At 36.6% G+C, this 18,979-nt stretch overlaps 1 protein-coding gene across 1 annotated transcript in view; it reads right to left on the bottom strand.

Annotated features, from left to right (window-relative positions):
- LOC126051190 (dynein axonemal heavy chain 5-like) overlaps window positions 1–18,979 on the bottom strand; it is a 160,869-nt gene that overhangs the window by 111,708 nt on the left and 30,182 nt on the right. The window contains exons 25-36 of the mRNA XM_049830108.1: window positions 18,820–18,938; window positions 16,435–16,571; window positions 15,212–15,374; window positions 11,663–11,774; window positions 11,208–11,336; window positions 9,648–9,847; window positions 9,391–9,544; window positions 6,716–6,982; window positions 6,388–6,516; window positions 5,775–5,990; window positions 3,999–4,145; window positions 2,227–2,399 (exon numbers count right to left, since the gene is read on the bottom strand). Coding sequence (XP_049686065.1) covers window positions 2,227–2,399; window positions 3,999–4,145; window positions 5,775–5,990; window positions 6,388–6,516; window positions 6,716–6,982; window positions 9,391–9,544; window positions 9,648–9,847; window positions 11,208–11,336; window positions 11,663–11,774; window positions 15,212–15,374; window positions 16,435–16,571; window positions 18,820–18,938 — 1,946 coding nt within the window. The remainder of the gene's footprint in view (window positions 1–2,226; window positions 2,400–3,998; window positions 4,146–5,774; window positions 5,991–6,387; window positions 6,517–6,715; window positions 6,983–9,390; window positions 9,545–9,647; window positions 9,848–11,207; window positions 11,337–11,662; window positions 11,775–15,211; window positions 15,375–16,434; window positions 16,572–18,819; window positions 18,939–18,979) is intronic.

Raw genomic sequence — 18,979 nt, 5'->3', positions numbered from 1 at the left:
ATAGGAAGGCATAGAGGCTGGAAGCAGCTCCCATTCTTGCCCTTTCCCTACCAGCATGCCAAACCAGAGCAGTGCTGCCAGTCACAAGGTCTTTGAGTTCCAGGAGATGGACAAGGAGGAAGATTGTAATGGGCAATGGAGAAAGAAAAGGAGGCATCCATTAATCCTAGGACCATATTCTGCTTCAGCCTCCATCCTGGGTTGACATCCTCAGGTTTAAGTCTCAGCCTCCCCAGATGGTGTGGAGACTACTGAAGGGGGTAGGAAGACTGTTGTTCTAACCTACAACGTTCCAAAATCCCAGTAAGCCCATTTTAACACTGTGAAACTCAATAGCTTTATGATATATCTGGGGAGAGAAAATGGGCACTGAAAAAACCCAAATGATGCCAGCTAGTATCACTTCCCATAAAATAATACAGTACTCATTCTAATATAATAGCAGTAATAATGCTTTATCATCTTATTACTCAGTAATCAGTTAACAGGCACTCAGTTAACACACTCCTAACAATTTTGCTACTGAAAATGAGATAAGGACAAACTGTATACATAGTACAAGTCCTAAATAGAACTTGCATTTCATTTTTTTGTACCTGCCATGACATGGTCTATGTCTGACACGATGTTTAGGAGCACTCAATTTCAGTCCCATTATCTTAATGTAATGTACTACTGCCTGTGTGTATTGATCATGTGCTTCAGAAATCTTTCTGAATACAAAATCATTAGCCAAACAGCACTTGACTCCAAGTTGATTAACGGAAAGCAAAGATATAATTACTTGAAAATTGTCAGAAGCTCATACAAGTCTATATAGCAATATTAAAAATATCAAAATGGCAAAAGCCTAGGAGGGGAATAAAATCTGTTCTTATGCAATACTGCTTAGCTGCATAAGTTTCCCATGCCAACACTAGAAAACATCTCTGCTTCAAATACTCTTTCATTATATGACAGTGGATAGACACCAATCCCTGCAGCTCTGTTTGGGTTTTCTAGGTTTGCCCAAAGACAGATACCAATGTTCTTTTTTGTTGTTATTATTATAGTTTAAACTCATTCAAAAGACTAATTTTCTTCAATAATGCCACCCTGCCCTAGTTTTCAATCTCGTCTGACATAGCACCTTGAATCAATCCCTAACCAATTAGGTTGCATTTTAATTCTGTGAACACATTTTGAATGACATTTTCTTGATACTGTCTCTCCCAGTGGGCAAAAATATTGTCTGAGTGGTAGTGCTGCCATACCTACTAATCAACTGCGTGTTTACTGCTGCAAACAGATCTCTAGCATAGGAATAGTATGGTACATAACAGAATTTGGCAGATGCGTATTACATATTAAAAGCCAGGTAGCCAAGCATAGGGTTTTGGCTCTCTTAAAAAGCTCACTGGGCATAATTTTGGTTCAGAAATTGCCAAAAGTCTGAAATTTCACTAGTAAATAAAATCTAGCAGCACAGAGAGTGCAAAGACAATCCCAGCATTAATTCAACGGCCTGCAGTCATTCTTCACGCCACAAATGACTGAACATGCACAGTATTTTGACATTCCTATCCACACTTAAAAGAACAAGCTCTGGCATAACAAATACATCTGCTTCTTGCCTAGCTGAAGCACTACCAAGTACTTTAGGAAAACATGTATTTAATGGAGTTTGCAATGTGCTGTATAACTAACACTCCAGCAGTAAAAAGTTCTCCTTATGATTTGCCCTCAAAGCTTTTTCTGCGTTTGTAGTTGTGTAATTCTCCATAGGCCTTGCTTAAAACCATATTGGCACTAGTAATTCAATGTTATGTCCTGAGTTACTGCTTTTTCCTCTAGGGTGACTTCAAATGAATCACTTGCTGTAATACTAAATTCTCATGCAACTACTAACCTATTGAAAGCAGCAATATATTTTTTTCTAGATCCACTCTGTGTAGGTCGGTGAAGTGTATGGCATTCAGGTGTATTTATCTTGGGCACAAGTTTCTCAATGCCTACCCCACCACATACAGCTCAAGCAAAAACTGAAAGAGAATTCAAGACCCCTCCTAGGGACGCCTGCTTTCGCTAGCTGAATATATAAGCACTGGCCTCTGCTGTTCACCAGAGATACTGCAGCATTATAGTGCAACCAAAGAAAGAATTCTGATTCATGAAAGTTAAAGGAATTAAATCAAAGGAATTAAATCTTAGTTCCAGTACTATGCACTGCATTCTATTTATAACTACCTGTCAGTTAAGGGAGTTATAACAAGCCTGTCTGTACACCCTAAGTATTCATTGCAGTAGGTGAACTCTACATCAGTGATTTGGATAATGCATTTATCCAAGTCTTCAAGAAAATAAAATCGAGACTGTTTTTGCCATTCAAAATCAGACGGAGATTTAATATTCATACGGACCTATAACGGAAAAGAAAAATAATGAATACAGCAATGAAACAATATAACAAATTCATCTTAAATTCCATACAGAAAAAAAAAATCTACTATGCATAAATTCAAGAGCTGGAAGAACAAGCACAGAATCTGTCAGGAGTCAAGATATCCAGAATCATCTTTTCAAACCTGTCTATGACGTGCTCTGAACCTTTTGACCACTTTGATTTTCCTCTGAATTGTGTACAGAGATTAGGAATTGTGTGATACAGAGATATTGAAGAACAGTGATGGAAAAATTCATAAAAAACTAAGTAACAATACTGGTTACACTGCATGGTATCTGGTGCTATTACTTACAGAAATACTAAATCATGGACAACGCTTGAATATATTGTATATGTGTTTATGTGTTTGTTTATTTAGGATGTATTTTTCAGTATGAACTTGCCACACATATTTAGAGTTGTGGCAGATTAATAGATCTTGATTCATTATTTTTGACACTTGATCTCAAAACCACTGGCCTCTTATGGAATATGTAGTCCTGGTTATCAGCCTTGCAGACATGGTGTGAGGTGAAGAGGAGGTTCTGAATTCTCAGCCACTTCCCTCTATTTTCTCTCAATCACAAAAGGACATGTTTAGCAGGGAATAGAATGTTTTGAGAGAAAAGGGTAGTATTACATGTACCAATTAAGAATCTTTTCCCCAGTTTTGGATTTGCCCCTGCTTTTTACTTCACATACAGACCCTTTAAATTTAACCAATCTTCTGTAATTTAATATTATGATATGACATTAAATTAATTGATAATGAAATGTCCCATTAAGAAAATAATTATGAAAATAAATTAAAAATTACAGGCAGAGGAAAAAACCCCATGCCTATCTTAGAAGCTGGCAGTTTTCTTTCTAACATTCAGGTTTTTTCTTTAAGATTTTCTATCTATCTTTACACATGCACTTAATTTTTATCTTTCTAACATGTATACATAAACAATGCTGTATTGAATTATTGACCTTTGCATCATGCAAGCTTTTTGAAAGATATTTTGCTTCTATTTTGTAATTACAGTTTCATGTATTCAATATACTTATCTAAAGGAAGCCTGATGCAACTAAATTATAAAAAAAATCAGAATATTTGTTCTGGTTATTGTTGCTACCCTTTTCAAATATATGGAGCCTCACCACTTTAACCTTTGAATAACTATTACCTTAAATCAACACATAGGCTAGGCTGGAAATCACGTGATGGATAGCAATAATAAAGGGACTTTTTTTCCATTTACATTTCAATTAAATAATATATTAAATATTCAATTTGAGAGAATAGTTTAATTTAAAAAGTTAAACTGTTTTGCTCACAGGGAATTTGTGCATGATGGTTATCAACAACCATTTTAAAAACTGAAGTCTGAACCTATGAACATACCTATATATAATTCACTCTTATCTCTGCATGACATCTATATGAAATCAAACTAAATCTGATATGTTGTTACACAGCATTTATGTCAGAGCTACTCAAAGAAAACAGATTGTAAGATTTGTTTATAATTTTTTTATATGTGCAAAAAATTCCATACAGAAAGTCCCTTAAACGTTTTCAAAAACTTACCAAATCATCAAAGATATCCTTCTGGTGCACATGAATGGTGATTAAAGTTTCATATTTTGTCCGCTCCATTCTTGTCAGATTGTGTGTTGTCATGTCAATCATATCATTTAACATTTCCAAAAACTTCTGATTTGTTGTGTGCATTACCTTTTCCACATAGCAAGAACGGCCATATTAATACAGACATCATTTTTTCTTCCAATGTTTAGAACAAAAAACAAAAAACATCTGCATATGTATGGGCCCATGACATCTATGATCTCCTTTGTATTTACTAGGCTTGGAATCCTAAATTTGGATTTGCAGGCTGCCCTCCATGCATGCATTCTTAGTGCAACAGAGTACAATAAGGTTATATCTAGGTGAACAGGTTACATCATAAGATTTTATTCCACGACTGTTACTTCTTCTATTATACATTATATCTTCAGCTGACTGCACCCCTGCATATTTTCAGAACCATCAGTCTCTGGTTTTGGGTATTGCCACTCAGCGCAAGCAGTATCTACTCTTTAGGGGAAATGGGAACCTGGAGATTTATCACATCCTTTAACCAGAGGAGGGGGGAAATGTAGTGTAATTTTAGATGCCAATGCTAAAATAATAATTTCTTTTGTGGCACCAGATTCTGTTATAAAATTCCACAAAATACAATACTGACTATACAATACTGACTTATGTAAACAGCATCAGCCTATCAGTGATGTTCCTGGTACACAACAAATTATAAAGCACTGAGGTTTCAGAAAGGGCAGCTCATACATACTCCTGTTCCAAACATGCGAGAGAACAATCACACTAGCTTCCTGTAAATAGATGCAAAACCTAAAACTCACACTGTTTGCTGAGAAAAGAATGCTAAAAACAATGCAAAACTAAAGGAGAACTAAACAACCTCCCCTCCCCCCAAACATATACACACAGTTCATCCCCCCAAAACAAAAGTTCTTTTCTAGTTAATGCAAAAGAATCTTTGTGTCTAGTTAGTACATGAACTGGAGTGGACTAAAAGTAGGTCTATGCCCTTTTTAAACTTTGTACAATGCAGAAAATGTGGCACTAAGTGGTCTTCTCCATAGTCTAGAGTTTTCATTCAGTATCAAAGTACAGCGTGGTATCATTCCCGTGCATCTACTTTTATGGTAGGATGGTGTTTCTAGTTCTTAGACCAATCTCTGCATATTCTTGATTAATGGTAATTTGCAACTCTTTAGGTCACATCCTCTCCTTCCTCCTTCATAGATTTAGTGTTAGTAATAAGACCTTGGTGTTAACAGTGTCTTCTCTACATGTTTGAGATTAAACCAGCACCTTCTCAAATAGCTTCTATTCTTTCCCTTTCCTAAAAAACAGAGGTCATCAACTGAAGAATCTAATACACGAGTCTAATAGACCAATGTCCATGAAGCACATTTATTTCCCCAAATTTGGGGAGCTCTTATTTCTTTCCAAATTTGATTTTAGGAAAGTAATAGGATAAGATTCTTTATATTCCCAAACTGAGAAATTGTCCCTTCCCAAGATGACTGCACTGACAGAACAATAGAGAAAATCACAGGATTAGGAACAATTCTAAAGCACATGCTGGGGGATGATGACAAAGTGTGACCTCTTAACACATTTTTTATCATTCTGTTTTCCTGTTAGTTTATTTGTTTTTCTGGTTACTTAACTAGTATTTTGTGCTTTTTCCTACATGTTACTTTTAACTTTTCACAATATGCAGTGTTCCAAACAATGCTTTTAATTAATCCCCAAAGATTCATTAAATACTACCTTTTTGTCTGTTTTGGTACTGTTCAGTGCATTCTCTGCATCTCTGGTCCAGATCATTTGAATTCCCAGAAGTCCTATTTGCGCAGGAAACATTGCCTGAAAGTCATACAGCTTAAATCCTGAATCGCTAATGGCCATTGATGCCTGTCTAATGATGGTGTGGATTGTTTTCCTAATCCCATTCAGCAGCTGACCTAACCAGAATTCCACATTGCCCTGAAATAAACAAGAAAGTACTTTTAAAGAATTAGTTTATGAATAATTCACAATGAGAAAATGCCCTACGCAACTTTTTTCCCAGGCCTTCATACTCCCATTTCCCTTTTTGTTATTCTCTAATGTTTCAAAGATTCCTCTCCTCCTGCTCCACTGCCCTTCTAGAGATATGTGATGGATTTGGCACTTCACGTCAGTACTGCTGAAAAACCAGGTAAAGTAGTCATTACAGAATGACACAAATGTCCTGTCCTTTCTGGCCTTTGTTCTTGCTGATCACATTGGAAGGTTTTCATTCAGCTAGTCAAATAATAGCATGATACGATACTGTTGGTCTCCAAAATATAAATCTACTTTAAATGAAGTCATGAAAAACTGCAATATACACTTCCATTACCTGAGCTAAAACTGGTTCAATAATATTGACCTGCTCTCCTTCTTGAGATTCAAACAATAAAATCTGGTCGTAGTTTTTTTCATGAAATCCCACTCGGTTAACATTGTCAAACAAACTTAATAAATGTGCCTACAACAGAATCAGAAAAAAAAAAGCTCCATAAACTGATCTGATACGGCATTCTTACTTTGCCTTTAAATGCTGTATTAGAAGATTCTATAAATCTTTTCATAAGTGAAAGAAATTTTCTCAACTAAATAACAAAATCCTCCATGGTCCTCACTTACTAATATTGACCATAAGAACATTATTGCTTTATTACTTGTACCTGAATAGTGTGGGAATCAGATGCTTGACCAAGGATTTCCAGAAGAGCAGGGTCAGATACAAAAAAGAATCTTGGAAATATTAACCGTTTTTTTTCCAAATACCCAGTCAGTGATTTCTGACAGATTTCCAACTGTTCCAGCAAATGTGGTAATAACTGTGCCAAAGTCTCATCTCCAACACAGCACTGCACAATGTTTGTTGTTTCATGGGCTCTCTGCATAATTCTCTGCCATGATTTATCAATGTTCTGAAATCTTCTGGCTTCCTGGAGTACATGAAAAACACATTAGCTCTTCCTCATGTTTGTCAAATTCTAAAAAATTAAAGAATTCCATGAGACAAGGTAACAGTTTAATATTTCCCTTGATGTTCAAGTCGTCTTTGCAGGACTAATGTATGAATATTTATAGGCATGCTTACAATGGTCAGAGTTCAAATTGCAAGAGAAAGAGTCCAATGGAACAGTTCTGGAAATGTCTTTTATTTCATGTTGGGCACCAAAATTGTCCATATACAAGGATTCCAACACACCAGAAAACTCAAGCAGCAGCCTTCTCAGAAATGACAGTCTTCCTAATAGCAATACACATGTCATGTAATGGCTGCTCCACACAGGTTATGAGCAGTACAGTTGTCAGCAGTAACACTTGACAAACAAAAGCAGTATAAATACTCTGAAGGTGCTCCACTTGTAAGGTATTGTAGGTTAAGAGAGACAAATTCTCAAATACTGGGAGCTGGAAAATAAATATTTTTCTACACTGGGTATACTGATTTTAAAAACTCTTCACCGACAACAAATAAAATGTTAATGGGATCATAAATTATCTGAGAGCTAGAAGAGATCTCAAGAGACCATCCAAAGCCATTTACCTGTCACAAGACAGTGTCATACCCATGCCACTCTTGAAAAACATCTGTCTGTCTTGTGTTTAAAGATGTTCAATGCTGGAGATTCAGAAGCCTCTCTAAGCAACCTTTGCTACTGGTCACTCTGTTTTAATATCTAAGCTTAATCTTTCTTGTGTGTACACCAATTATTTCTCATTATATTCATAGATACAGAGAACACATTGTTTTCTTCCTGTTAAGAGCAACGCTTATGTTTTTTAAAACTTATCATGTCTTCTCTTCAGTTTTTCCTCTCCTTCAAGCCAAACGAGCCTAGTTGTTGAAACTTTTCTTGTGCATCATCCTTTCCAGATAGTTCCTCATTCTTATCACCCTCTTCTATGCTCTCTTTAAATTTGTCTGTGTTTCTTCAGCCAAAACTAGGTACAATATTCTAGTTATCAGTTATTGCTCTTTAGGCCTTTTTTGCCTGTATTTGCACTTTTATGCCTGCATTTTACACACCAGCAATCTAAAACTCATTTTCTAATTGTACTATGAGAGACAATGTCAAAAGCCTATCAAGAGACATAGCAACTACTGGTTTTCTTCTATCCAAAAGCTTGTTGCTCACCCTAAAAATAAATTAGATTTGTTTGACAGGTTTTGCCCCTAAAAAATTCACAGACTGTTATTCATCTGCTTGTTAGCTTCCAGATGCTTACAGACAGTTATTTGTTGCAGTATTCATCCAGGAATTGCAATTAAGCCCACTCATCTATCATTACTCCTCCACCAAGCTGTTCTTTCTCCTCCTCCTTAAAAGATAGTCACCACATCTGCTTTTTTCCCAGAATACTGGTTCATGTATCATCTTTGTAAGAAGTAGCTTTAGCAGTTATCAAATGCCTCAGCTGTGCTGCAGCATTTGTTCATCTGCAAAAACTGCTTATTGATTCTCTGATAAGCATTAACAATTATTAACATATCTCACAAACTAAAAAAAAGTATTGTTATCTTAAATAACAGTTAAGAAAGCTTTACTTACCTTACAACAATTAATGTTAGTTTTGGAAATCGTAAGCCTTTAATTATAAAAGATGTGGCCTGAAATAATTTATTATTTAATAATTTCCCAATAATCATGGTTTTGTTAAGTTACAGCACTGGTTGGTCCAGTGCTACCAAACTGTGGTGTGTTAGAACTACATGAAAGCCTCTCATTAGGAGACACAACAGAGAGGATGACTTATTCTGGTATTTCACTCCTGCAGGAAGTCAGATCATTCTTTAACTGTTTTGCAGCTGCTATTGTGGAAGTTCATAATTGCCTTTTGAAGATGTTGCAATAGTTCACACAGATTAACACACGTGCAGCTGCCCAAGTCTTGCAGTGACTCTCTGTGGGACTTCCTTATATCGAGTCCCAGTGAGTACAGAATTCAGACAGAAAATCTGTTATTCTATTATTAAATAACTTAGAGCCTATAAACATGTGCTCCCAGGGAGAAAGGGATGTCTGCATAAATGGCAAAAGTGATAAATCAGTTTTGTACCATTAAGTAGTCCTGAGCCTTGTACTATCATATGATTCACTAATATTGCAAGCTGACAGGAACATTTGAGCCTGAATTACAAACAGTGCTGTTCCTGTAGGTTTGACCAAGTTTTAAGCACTTCAATCAGACAGAGTCCAGTTTCGCAAAGCTTCTTCTGAACTACCTATGTGGAGCCCACAAAATTTATATGCATTATATGCATTGGCAAGTAAACTCTGTGATGTGGCTAATCCCTTGGTACAACATATTGCCATTAACATATTGTTATCATAAATCAATATACCTGAGGTAGTTGTTTTGCAATGTCTCCACCAACAAACACAGCTTCAAGGTAAATCCAGAGGTTTTGTACAGTAATCCAGTTTTCAATTATCTCTGCAGTATTGGTCAACTTCTGAACCCATTGTTGTATAGTGGACTTAAATGGTGCATTATACCTGTGTGAACATGAGTCAAAGGGAAAAAGAACCTAAAATGATCATAGCTTCCTTTGGGGTTTGATTAGATTTACATAGTATGTGCATTTATTAAGTTTTGTACCTGTTGCTCATGAGCGACCCCAATATCATGAGGCTGTCTTCCACCAAAGCTATTTTCTCCAGTATATCTGATCCTTTCAGAAGGAGTTCTCCTCTAGTTTTGAATTGGCCAAAACTGAAAGCGTGAGTACTCCATTCACTGATGACATGCTTCAATTTTGCTTCAATATCCTTTTCTTTAACAGCACTGATGCAGATATCCTGTGCAAAATTAAACTAGTAAATTACATTCCTCTAAGGCTAATATAACGCACACTTATAAAGACAATTAAAATTCATTGGCTAGATCCAGACTTCAGTGTAAGTCCTAGCTAATGAAAATATACATTGAAATACCTCAAAATTATTATATTACAAACTAGATCATATTATAGTACTACTTATAACTGGAACATTTTATGGGCTATATTCTGTCTTCACTAATACTAGCACCTTACACTTTTGAAAATTCACTAACTCACTGAATCTGCAGGCAGAATTTGCCTCTCTGTATGTATTAAAATTTGAAGTCAAATATACCTACTGAGAGGTTTAAGGAAAATCACATTAACAATCAAAGCCAATAAACAGTCCAAGAATAGAGCATATGTGGACAACATGACTGCCTGTTACTTCTTCAAGACAGTGAGGACAGCACTGTCATAAAATTGGTTATTGCATCAGAGTGAAAAGGAGCAGCTACTCAGATTGGACCCCAAATTCAGGTTCAGGAGTATGTTGGATTCCATCACAGGTTTAAAGTCTTTCCTTGAGTGTAAGGCTGTAACTCTGAACCTTTCATATGGCTTAAATTCTTGTCTGGAAATTGGGTACAGCAGAGGTTTGATTTCATGTTTTTGTCTTAGAAGTGTTCCTTTGTGGAACAAGACAAATCAGGTCACTATTCTGGAGGGACCAGAGATCTAGCTGAGTGACAACAGAACTGAAATTAGAAACTGTTGGGGTTTCCCTTCTTTATTTTTAGCTACACTTTGTTCTTGCAAAAGGTAATGAGCATAAAGTTAACGTACTCGCTAGATAATTACTGCCCCCAAAACGGAGGGGGCAATAGCTTTGTAGCTTGTGCACATTACATAAGGCTTCTCATCTTTCTGTGCTCTTGTGAAGAGTCACTTTTGAAATACAAAAGAACCTTGTTCTACTTTAAGCCTTTATCCTCCACTTCTACGGTGTTCCAAGGATTTTGACCACTTAACAGGATCAGACTTACATCAACTATTTTTTCTCTCTGATAAGACATTTAGAAGGAAGAAAAAAATTACAAGGAGGCAGACCCTAAACCAGAAGCATGACAGAATCACACTACTGTTAAAACAACAGAATTCCTTCTATGGAAGGATTAGTGTAATACCATCTATCCATTTAATCCTTCTCCAGAATAAAAAGGAAATAAACTAACCATCACTGCTAATACCAGCTACCAGATTCCATTCTTCAAAAGAATTCTCCAACTAAAGCCAAATTTTTTAATGTTACAAAGCTGCCTAGAAACAAGACTTCAAAAGCACAGAGCCCCGGATCACAAGTTATTTATTAAAAATGAACAGAAAAGTACATGTACCTCAATATCTTCTTTATATTTTAATAAAGGGGCATCCATTATGTTTTTCAAAGAGAAATTTTCAGAATCAACATCAAAGTGATGCCCAGTTACTTGTGCAATTCTTTCCCAGTGCCGTGACATCATAGCCTAGAAAAGTCCATAGGAATTAGTGAAGATTTTTTAAAACTGTATTATTCTTAGGACTAGAATGATAACATACTTTTGCACTGCATCTGTTAAACAAATAGAAGAGTCTTGATTTCCATTCCATTGAAAGCATTAATAGTCCTAATCACATTATGAAGTATTTTTTTTCACTTTTCTGTAACTAAGCCTAATTAGATTTTTGCCATGAATATATAGCTGCTTTTATCTACAAAAAAGAATTATGGAAAGCATCTTATAGTCATACAACGGAGTCTTCAATAGTTTTTCAAGTTAATCTTCTCTCCAAATTATTATGCTGAACATACTTTGTTTGCCATCATTTCAAGCAAAGGACAGCTCTCTGTGAAGTCATCAATTTTTCTTTTTAGGTCTTGAAAAGCTTGCCATTCCTTCAACGCTTTCGGTAACTTACGGATTCTTTAAAAAGCACAAAAAAGAAGAAATATTTTATTCTTAATAATCACAATCCACCATTTAATAGTACAATATATTCTCATTTTTCAACCAGTAGACTGGTAGACCGTAAATAAAAATCCAGTTGCAAGCTGGCAACAATACATAGCTGATTAGCAGTGTTTCATGCCTGCAGTCAGAAATAAAGACAGTAAAAATCACACTAGAATGACTTGGTTTCTCTTTCAGTTTGAATTAAAGGAGGTTAATTTCATGTGCAAACCCATGTCTGAACCTAAGCTTTTGCAGTGTCATTGTTTTATTAAAAATTTGAAAATTCACCCGATTTTATGAAGGGGAAAAAGGATTAAACGACATATATTTTTTCAAGCAAAATAAAGTACATCCTGAACAAAAACTGACCTGCTTGCAAACAGAAAAATACTTCTGTTTCAAACAAGTCCTATCTTATACCTAGTTTGTACAAAAGACATTTAAAGAAAAATCTTCCTTTACGCACAATTTCAAGATGAAAAAAAAATTGAAAATTAAGAATCTCTTGTACTGTGAATTCTCACAGCCCCACTTGCTTCTAAAAAGTCATGCAAATTTTCATCTGCCAAAGCTATGGACCAAAGACTGACAGCAGTTCTCTTACAGCTCAATGGCAGAAATAAAAAGCTGCATAAAACCAACCCATAATGAAAAATTTATTCAAAGAAGTTCTCCATTTTTCACAGCTCAAAATGAGACAGATCTGTCACACAATGCTGGAGCATGTGTGAATTCTTCACTGCTTGCTGCTAAGAGGTAGATGAACATATGCATACTGTCATGGCACTACAACAATCACTGTAGTCTTTCATGTTGAATCCAACAATAGATAGTATTAAATATGCTAGTGAAAACATTGCAGAATGGAAAATTATACTCTGCCATGTATCAACAAGGCTTTAAGAGGCAGTTCCTGGCTACTTCTATGCTTAGGCGCAACAAGTAACATTCTTACAAACTTTGTCTTAGGTTGGCAATTGGAAATGAGATCTCTTAGCTTGGTAATGAAAACTGCTACATTTTTTATACAGATACCTTTTTTCTTTGCCCTGGTCTCAGTAATATCTTCTAACAGCAAGTTCCATGAGTTACACACTATGTTAAAAAACTACTCCATTGATCAGGTTTAAATTTCCTTCTTAAATTTACTGGACATTCTCTTTACACTATAATACAGTAAAATATAAAGGGAAACTTCGCTCTAGCTGTTATTACAAACTTCTATAATGCTCCCTACCACAAGCGCTTTCTCTAAATATTTATCCTTTTTATCTCTTTTTAAATGGATTTATTTTCACATATAGTTATTTTTGTGATTCTTCTTTTCACAATCCTAGTTTTTCTATTATATTACTATTTTTAAAAGTGGTAGCAAAAAAGAACATTACAGTAAAGAACTGTTCATATCTTTGTAATTACACTAAAACACTAATTGCATTTCCAGTATTCCTGCTTCTTTCATAACACAGCATATCATCTTAGTTATTTCTGTGGGCACCCCCTGTACACTGTTTAAATTTCTCCAGCTTTAAAGAGAATAGCTTGATGCAATAATGCTAGCAAGCCTGTCAAAGGAAGGATAGTACTGGGTTAGACTTGTATTACAAAAAAATATTTACTGCCTATTGGTGGTCACCTTCCTCCAAATATAGCTCAACACTTGAGAGGAAAAAAAAGTCACATGTGAAGTAAAAAGAGAAACACATAACTTTCAAAACTGTTGTCACGTAATGGCTTCCTTCAGAGTTCCAGTAGAAGAAAGCATAAAGAGAGTCCTACCAACCTGTAAAATATAATTAACTACAGAAAAAGTGATGATGCAGATTCCAGAATTCTACTGAAATGAGATCAAGCCTTATAGATATTGTCCAAATGCAGAAGTATATTTCACATACATTCATTTTTACTATTAGTATTATTATTTTAAAAAACATGAGGGTTTTTTCAAATGAATGACTAGAAGACACTTCACTCAGTTTCTCAAGAAAAAGAGGAAAACCTCCACCCCACTCCTTCAGTATGTACAGAAATGAACCCTGCTAAAATGGTGACACACTCAAAATACCATATGACTAAAAAGCCTGAGCAAACGTAACTTTTCCTATGCTTTTCAGAGATTTGGGATGAGATGAAAAACACAGATTTGATCTCATTCTCTTGAATAATACCAAAATGTAAGTGAAATCTCTCTCAGGTCACATTGGAGAATTCAAAACCAAAAGCTGATCAGAACTACTGGTGAAGCAGAGAGACACACACACTAATTGTTCCAGAAGAGACGCTCTGCAAAAGAGAAAGCTCTTTATATTGAGTATGAACTTGTCTCAACAGAACTCACTGAGAAAGTGATCAGGGCCACTGTGTAAAGAGATGAAGAAAATGCTTGTACAAAAGTAATAAAAGATAAAAGAAAACAGAGAGACAGTTCACATCTTTTTTCCAATAGATATGCACAGGATAAAAATATTGCACATTTATTTTTGAACTTCTGCATGTAATTTGGTTCCCATGTATATTCTGTAATTCCCATTAAGAGTAAAACATAGACTGATACAGATAACTACTCTAAAGGAATGGATGCACGGAATACTTAAGACCGGCATATAGACTCTCCACGTTTGCATGTAACAAAATTCCCCTTTTCTAGCAATTCTGTCCATTCTCCACTGCCAGGAATCAGAATTCAAAGAAAGCTGGCAAAGGGGAAACAATCCAAACCCTGTTGTTTCATGAGCCACTCCCTCTGACAGAAGTAACAAGCTGGGTCAGGGAAGTCTTGCAGACCCAGCCACAGCTGTTCAAAAACCAAAGGTGCATCTTTACCAACACAGTAGAAAAATTCCTCTGATTTCAGCAAAGCATGGTTTCACCTAACAGTTATTCTGCATGTAATGTGGAAACCATTATTCGTCTCAAACCTTATAAATAACCCCTCAGAATTTAGTGTGGCTACCTAACCTTCTTGAAATAACAATTTCAATGCATAAAAATGCACAGAAGTAGACAGTAACTTCAAAATTCTGTCTAACATCATGGACTAACAATTGATTAGCCGTAAACTAAACCACTGAGAAGGTAATATATGAAGATCAGCTATGAAGGTTATTTATACTTACAACCACCTTGCCAAAGGTTTACGCACCTTATTTATTAAGTAAGCTACAACCTACCATGTTGGTATACCCCAACAAGCCTAAAGCGACTCGCAGACTGAGCTAAGTAAGGTCGTGCACTAGCTGCATACTGCACCATAGTCTGCAACTAGTGCAGCTGTGCTGAACACTTGAGCAAGCCTGAGCTTGAAATAAACCAACAGATTTTTGCCCTTCAGAGCAATTTTCACAAGCTAAATAACAAAGAAAGCTGAGAAATAAAAACGGTATGCACTTCAATAAAGAATAACTTACTTGTTTTGAAAATCCAAAAGTTCATTGTTAATTTTTTCAATATTTAAATCATTCCAAAGTATTTCATTGTATCCGTCGATACTAGCAGTAACTGAATTATAAAGACTGTAAAGTTTCTGAAGCAATGAAAGCTCACGTTTAATTCTGTGCAGTTCAGGATACTCTGTTTCAAATTTTAAAATAAGAAATTTGTGAATGTTAATTAGGTACAACTGTATTCATTAACATAAAAATCCATGTATTTCTAAAATTGGTATTTAATAAATGTATGAAATCAGACATGCAGTCTTTTACATAGTGTCTGGTAAGACAAACATTTCAGTTACATTATCAAAGAACATCAGATTTAGATGCACAGTAATTGTTTATATTGCTGATTTTTTAATAAATATTCTTCTGTAATGGTAGACATAGTCTTATTAGGGAAGTGCTGCACCTCTCTCTGTTAGGGAGATAATGTTGAAAAAGTAGCTGAAATGGCAAAGGAATGCACTATAGTTTTAGACAAGAACTAAAATAGCCCCTGTCTCAGTTTGCACTATTTACTTAAGAGGCAGGGTTTGGGGATGGCGGGTGTGCTTTCAAAATAAAAATATACAGTATGTTACACAATACAAGTATTCAAAATGCACCTCCTTAATGGAAATGGGTTATTTAGCTTCTCTCATATCTTTGGAAACTCCTAGTTAAATATATCATGATTATTGCATATGTCTTCAGACAGGAAAATATACTGAATTTAGTATGTACAAATTAAAATGCTTATCATACATTCTGCTGTAACTTTAATTCACACCACAGTCTTCCAAACTTGAAGCGTGTCTGAGCAGGAGACATAAGGATATTACAGATCAGTTGCACAGCCCAAGGGAATTCATTATATATCTGGAGCAGGGACAACTGCAGTACCTTGGCAGCATGTTTCCCAGATTTGGATATGGAAGAATGCAGACAGGAGATGCACTTAGCTCTGAACAGAAAGAGCAAAAGAGCTAAGCAGCTAGACCCTGAGATACATGGAACAGTGCAATATTTTTCCATCTGATGTTTATGTAGGTGCACACTGAGAGCCAGTTTCACACAGCTGCTTTTCATAGGAAAGACAATGATAATTTACTGCAAGGAGTTTTTCTACAATGAATCCAGCAGTGAATGCATTTAGCAGGACCCACAAGAAAACTTTAATAGCCTAGACCAGGTATCCATACCCCCTGAGAAATTACCTGTGATAGGAAGACCAAATAATTCTTCCCCACCAGAAAGAGAGATATACTTCCTCCATAGTTCATCAAATTTGGCTTGAAAGATCTGTAATCTGTCACTTGCTTCATGGGGAGGAACATTCTCCTCACTGGGACCCCTGTAATAAATAAAACAAATTCAGTGCAAGTATCAACCATACAGGTTTCACAAAGCAGCACAACAGAACCCAGACCTTACTTACTAAGCAGTATTTAATACTTTCTAACATTTTTTCTAGAAATTTTCACAAAAGACAGTAAAAGAGAAAATAGAAAGTATATTGTGTCCCAACATTACATATTGAGTAGTCCCTGAAAGAAAACCCAATTTACTTTCTAATAATAAAATTGATCTGGGTTACCAAACATATTAGAAACAGCTAAAAAGATCTACAAATGTTTTGTCTTTGTTATTTTCCATTTCTTCTGTAAAATACATTTTAATGATTATTTTCATTTATATTCTTAAAAACGGAAAGACAGCAGGTATATAATTCAGGGGTGAAAACTGTGGTAGCTGATACTAGAATAATAATTAAGCACTCAGAAAAAATAACAGAAAAAATACAATTTTGCCCTAATGAGTACATCTCAGCTGGAGGACTGGGTGTAATCCCCAGCTCTCATGCCTGGGACCAGTTCTTGGCTGCATCATAGTATTTTGCAAGGAGAAATGTATGTTGTCTTCTGTTGCGCCATAGTTAGTTCTAGAAGAAATACAGGCACGTGGGCATCAGAGAGCAGTGCAGGCTGGCTTCCTGGCAAGGCAAATGGAGATGAAAGCAGTAACACAGCCAGCAGATGCAGCCAGGACCTGGTCCCCTAGTACCTGAGCAAGGAGAGCAGAGCAGGACTGGGGATGGTAGTCAGGTTCAAATGAGAGTCCAGATCTTTAGACAAGTCCACAATAATTACACGGGACCAAGGTCAAGCAGGGACGAGGAGTCAGCAAGTCAGGGTCAGGAGCAGGTCTAGTGAAGGTAACCAGGATGAGACACAGTCCAGTGGTCACCAGGCTGTTCTGAGATCAGGATGAGGAGTGAGTCTGTGCGTTGGAATTCAGGTTCAGCTCAGTAGGGTCCATGGCACAGGCATGGCTGCAACAGAGCTGGAGCTGTAGGTCAGGTCAGGGGGCCAAGCAGTGAAGCCTCAGCTTTAAAGCAAATCCCACAGGAAGGGGTGTCAGCCTTGCTGAGGCTTCCCAGCAGAGCTGCCTGGGAGTGCTCTGTCACCTAAGGAAGGGGGAAGTCCTCAGACGCTCTATCTCTAAGCTGGCCCCAAGCCCAGGCAGCTGAACCTCCAGGAGGGGGGATGTTTTCAGGGTCCCTACAACTGCTAGCAGCCACAGGGTGTTTCCATTAATTCCCCTAGACAACTCTGAGAGCAGAACTGCAGATAGGACTACGCACGCATTCCATCCGTACTGGCAAGTTAGTGCTCTAGCAGGTTCCTTTTAGGTGCAAAGTCACCTTGTGTCTATAGCTGGAGTCTCGAGGCACACGCTCAAATGCACTGCTGCTGTGCCTTCAAGAAGTTTCACTCCCAATGAAGCCAATGTTGAAGCCAAACACCAGGTTACCATTTGGACCACCTTGTTTGTAACACCAATGCAAAGCACCTGCCCTAGGAGAAGAATATATACTTCCCAAGGCCCTCCAGCAGTTTGTACTCTATGTATGCACTGAATTCTGTTCATAATAGCAAGGCAGCCTGCAGAGGCCATACATAAAGCTGCTTCACACTGCCCACAGGCTATAGGTGTGCAGTGCACGCCTATGGTCAGGTGCTGACATGAACTTCATTGCCAAAAAAACCCACTGTGCATGTGTTGTCCTAGAACCATAATGAATGACAGCTAACCAAATTCTGTCTTCCCTTCTTTGTTGCTAATGTAGAAGTGTCCAATGAAGCACATATACCCCAAATTTAAATTAAAAAAAAAAAAAAAAGCCAAAGCTTAGAAGTAAGACTAAGTAAGACCAGTAAACTTAGAAATACCCTGAACTGGAATCTCCACTCACAACCAAGGCACTACTTACATAAAATATCCGCTCAAGTGCTTTCTTGAGTTTAGAACACACCAAAAAAATTCAAATTTGGATCTGCCCTGAGAATTTGACTTTTTTTTTTTTTCTCCAACCTATTAACTCTTCTGGAATTTCACTCACCTCAGCATTGAAATTATGGGAAAGAATTTGTGGCAGTGAGAGTATCTCCCTGTCTCATATTATTCTGAAATCAGGCTTTTTATCAACTGTCATATATACATTAAACCTGTGCTGTGTTTATTTTCTGAAGACCGTTAGATACACCATTTTTGAACAATCACTAATGAAGCATAATTGTATTGCACCACAGGTCACCTACTTTTCATCATAATCTTTGTAAAAATCTGCAGCATCAATCTGAAATTTTTGGACACCACTCAGTAAATCCATTTTCATGTCTGGCTGTACCTTCAGCAGCAAGTCCTCAACCTGCAGTGCCTACATGCAGACAAAGAGGCAAAAGAGGCAGGAAAAAAAGC

Source organism: Accipiter gentilis, chromosome 27, assembly GCF_929443795.1.
Source record: "Accipiter gentilis chromosome 27, bAccGen1.1, whole genome shotgun sequence".
NCBI classification, from domain to species: domain Eukaryota; kingdom Metazoa; phylum Chordata; class Aves; order Accipitriformes; family Accipitridae; genus Astur; species Astur gentilis.
Note: the sequence above shows the minus strand (reverse complement) of the source record. Positions and strands in the feature narration are given on the sequence as shown.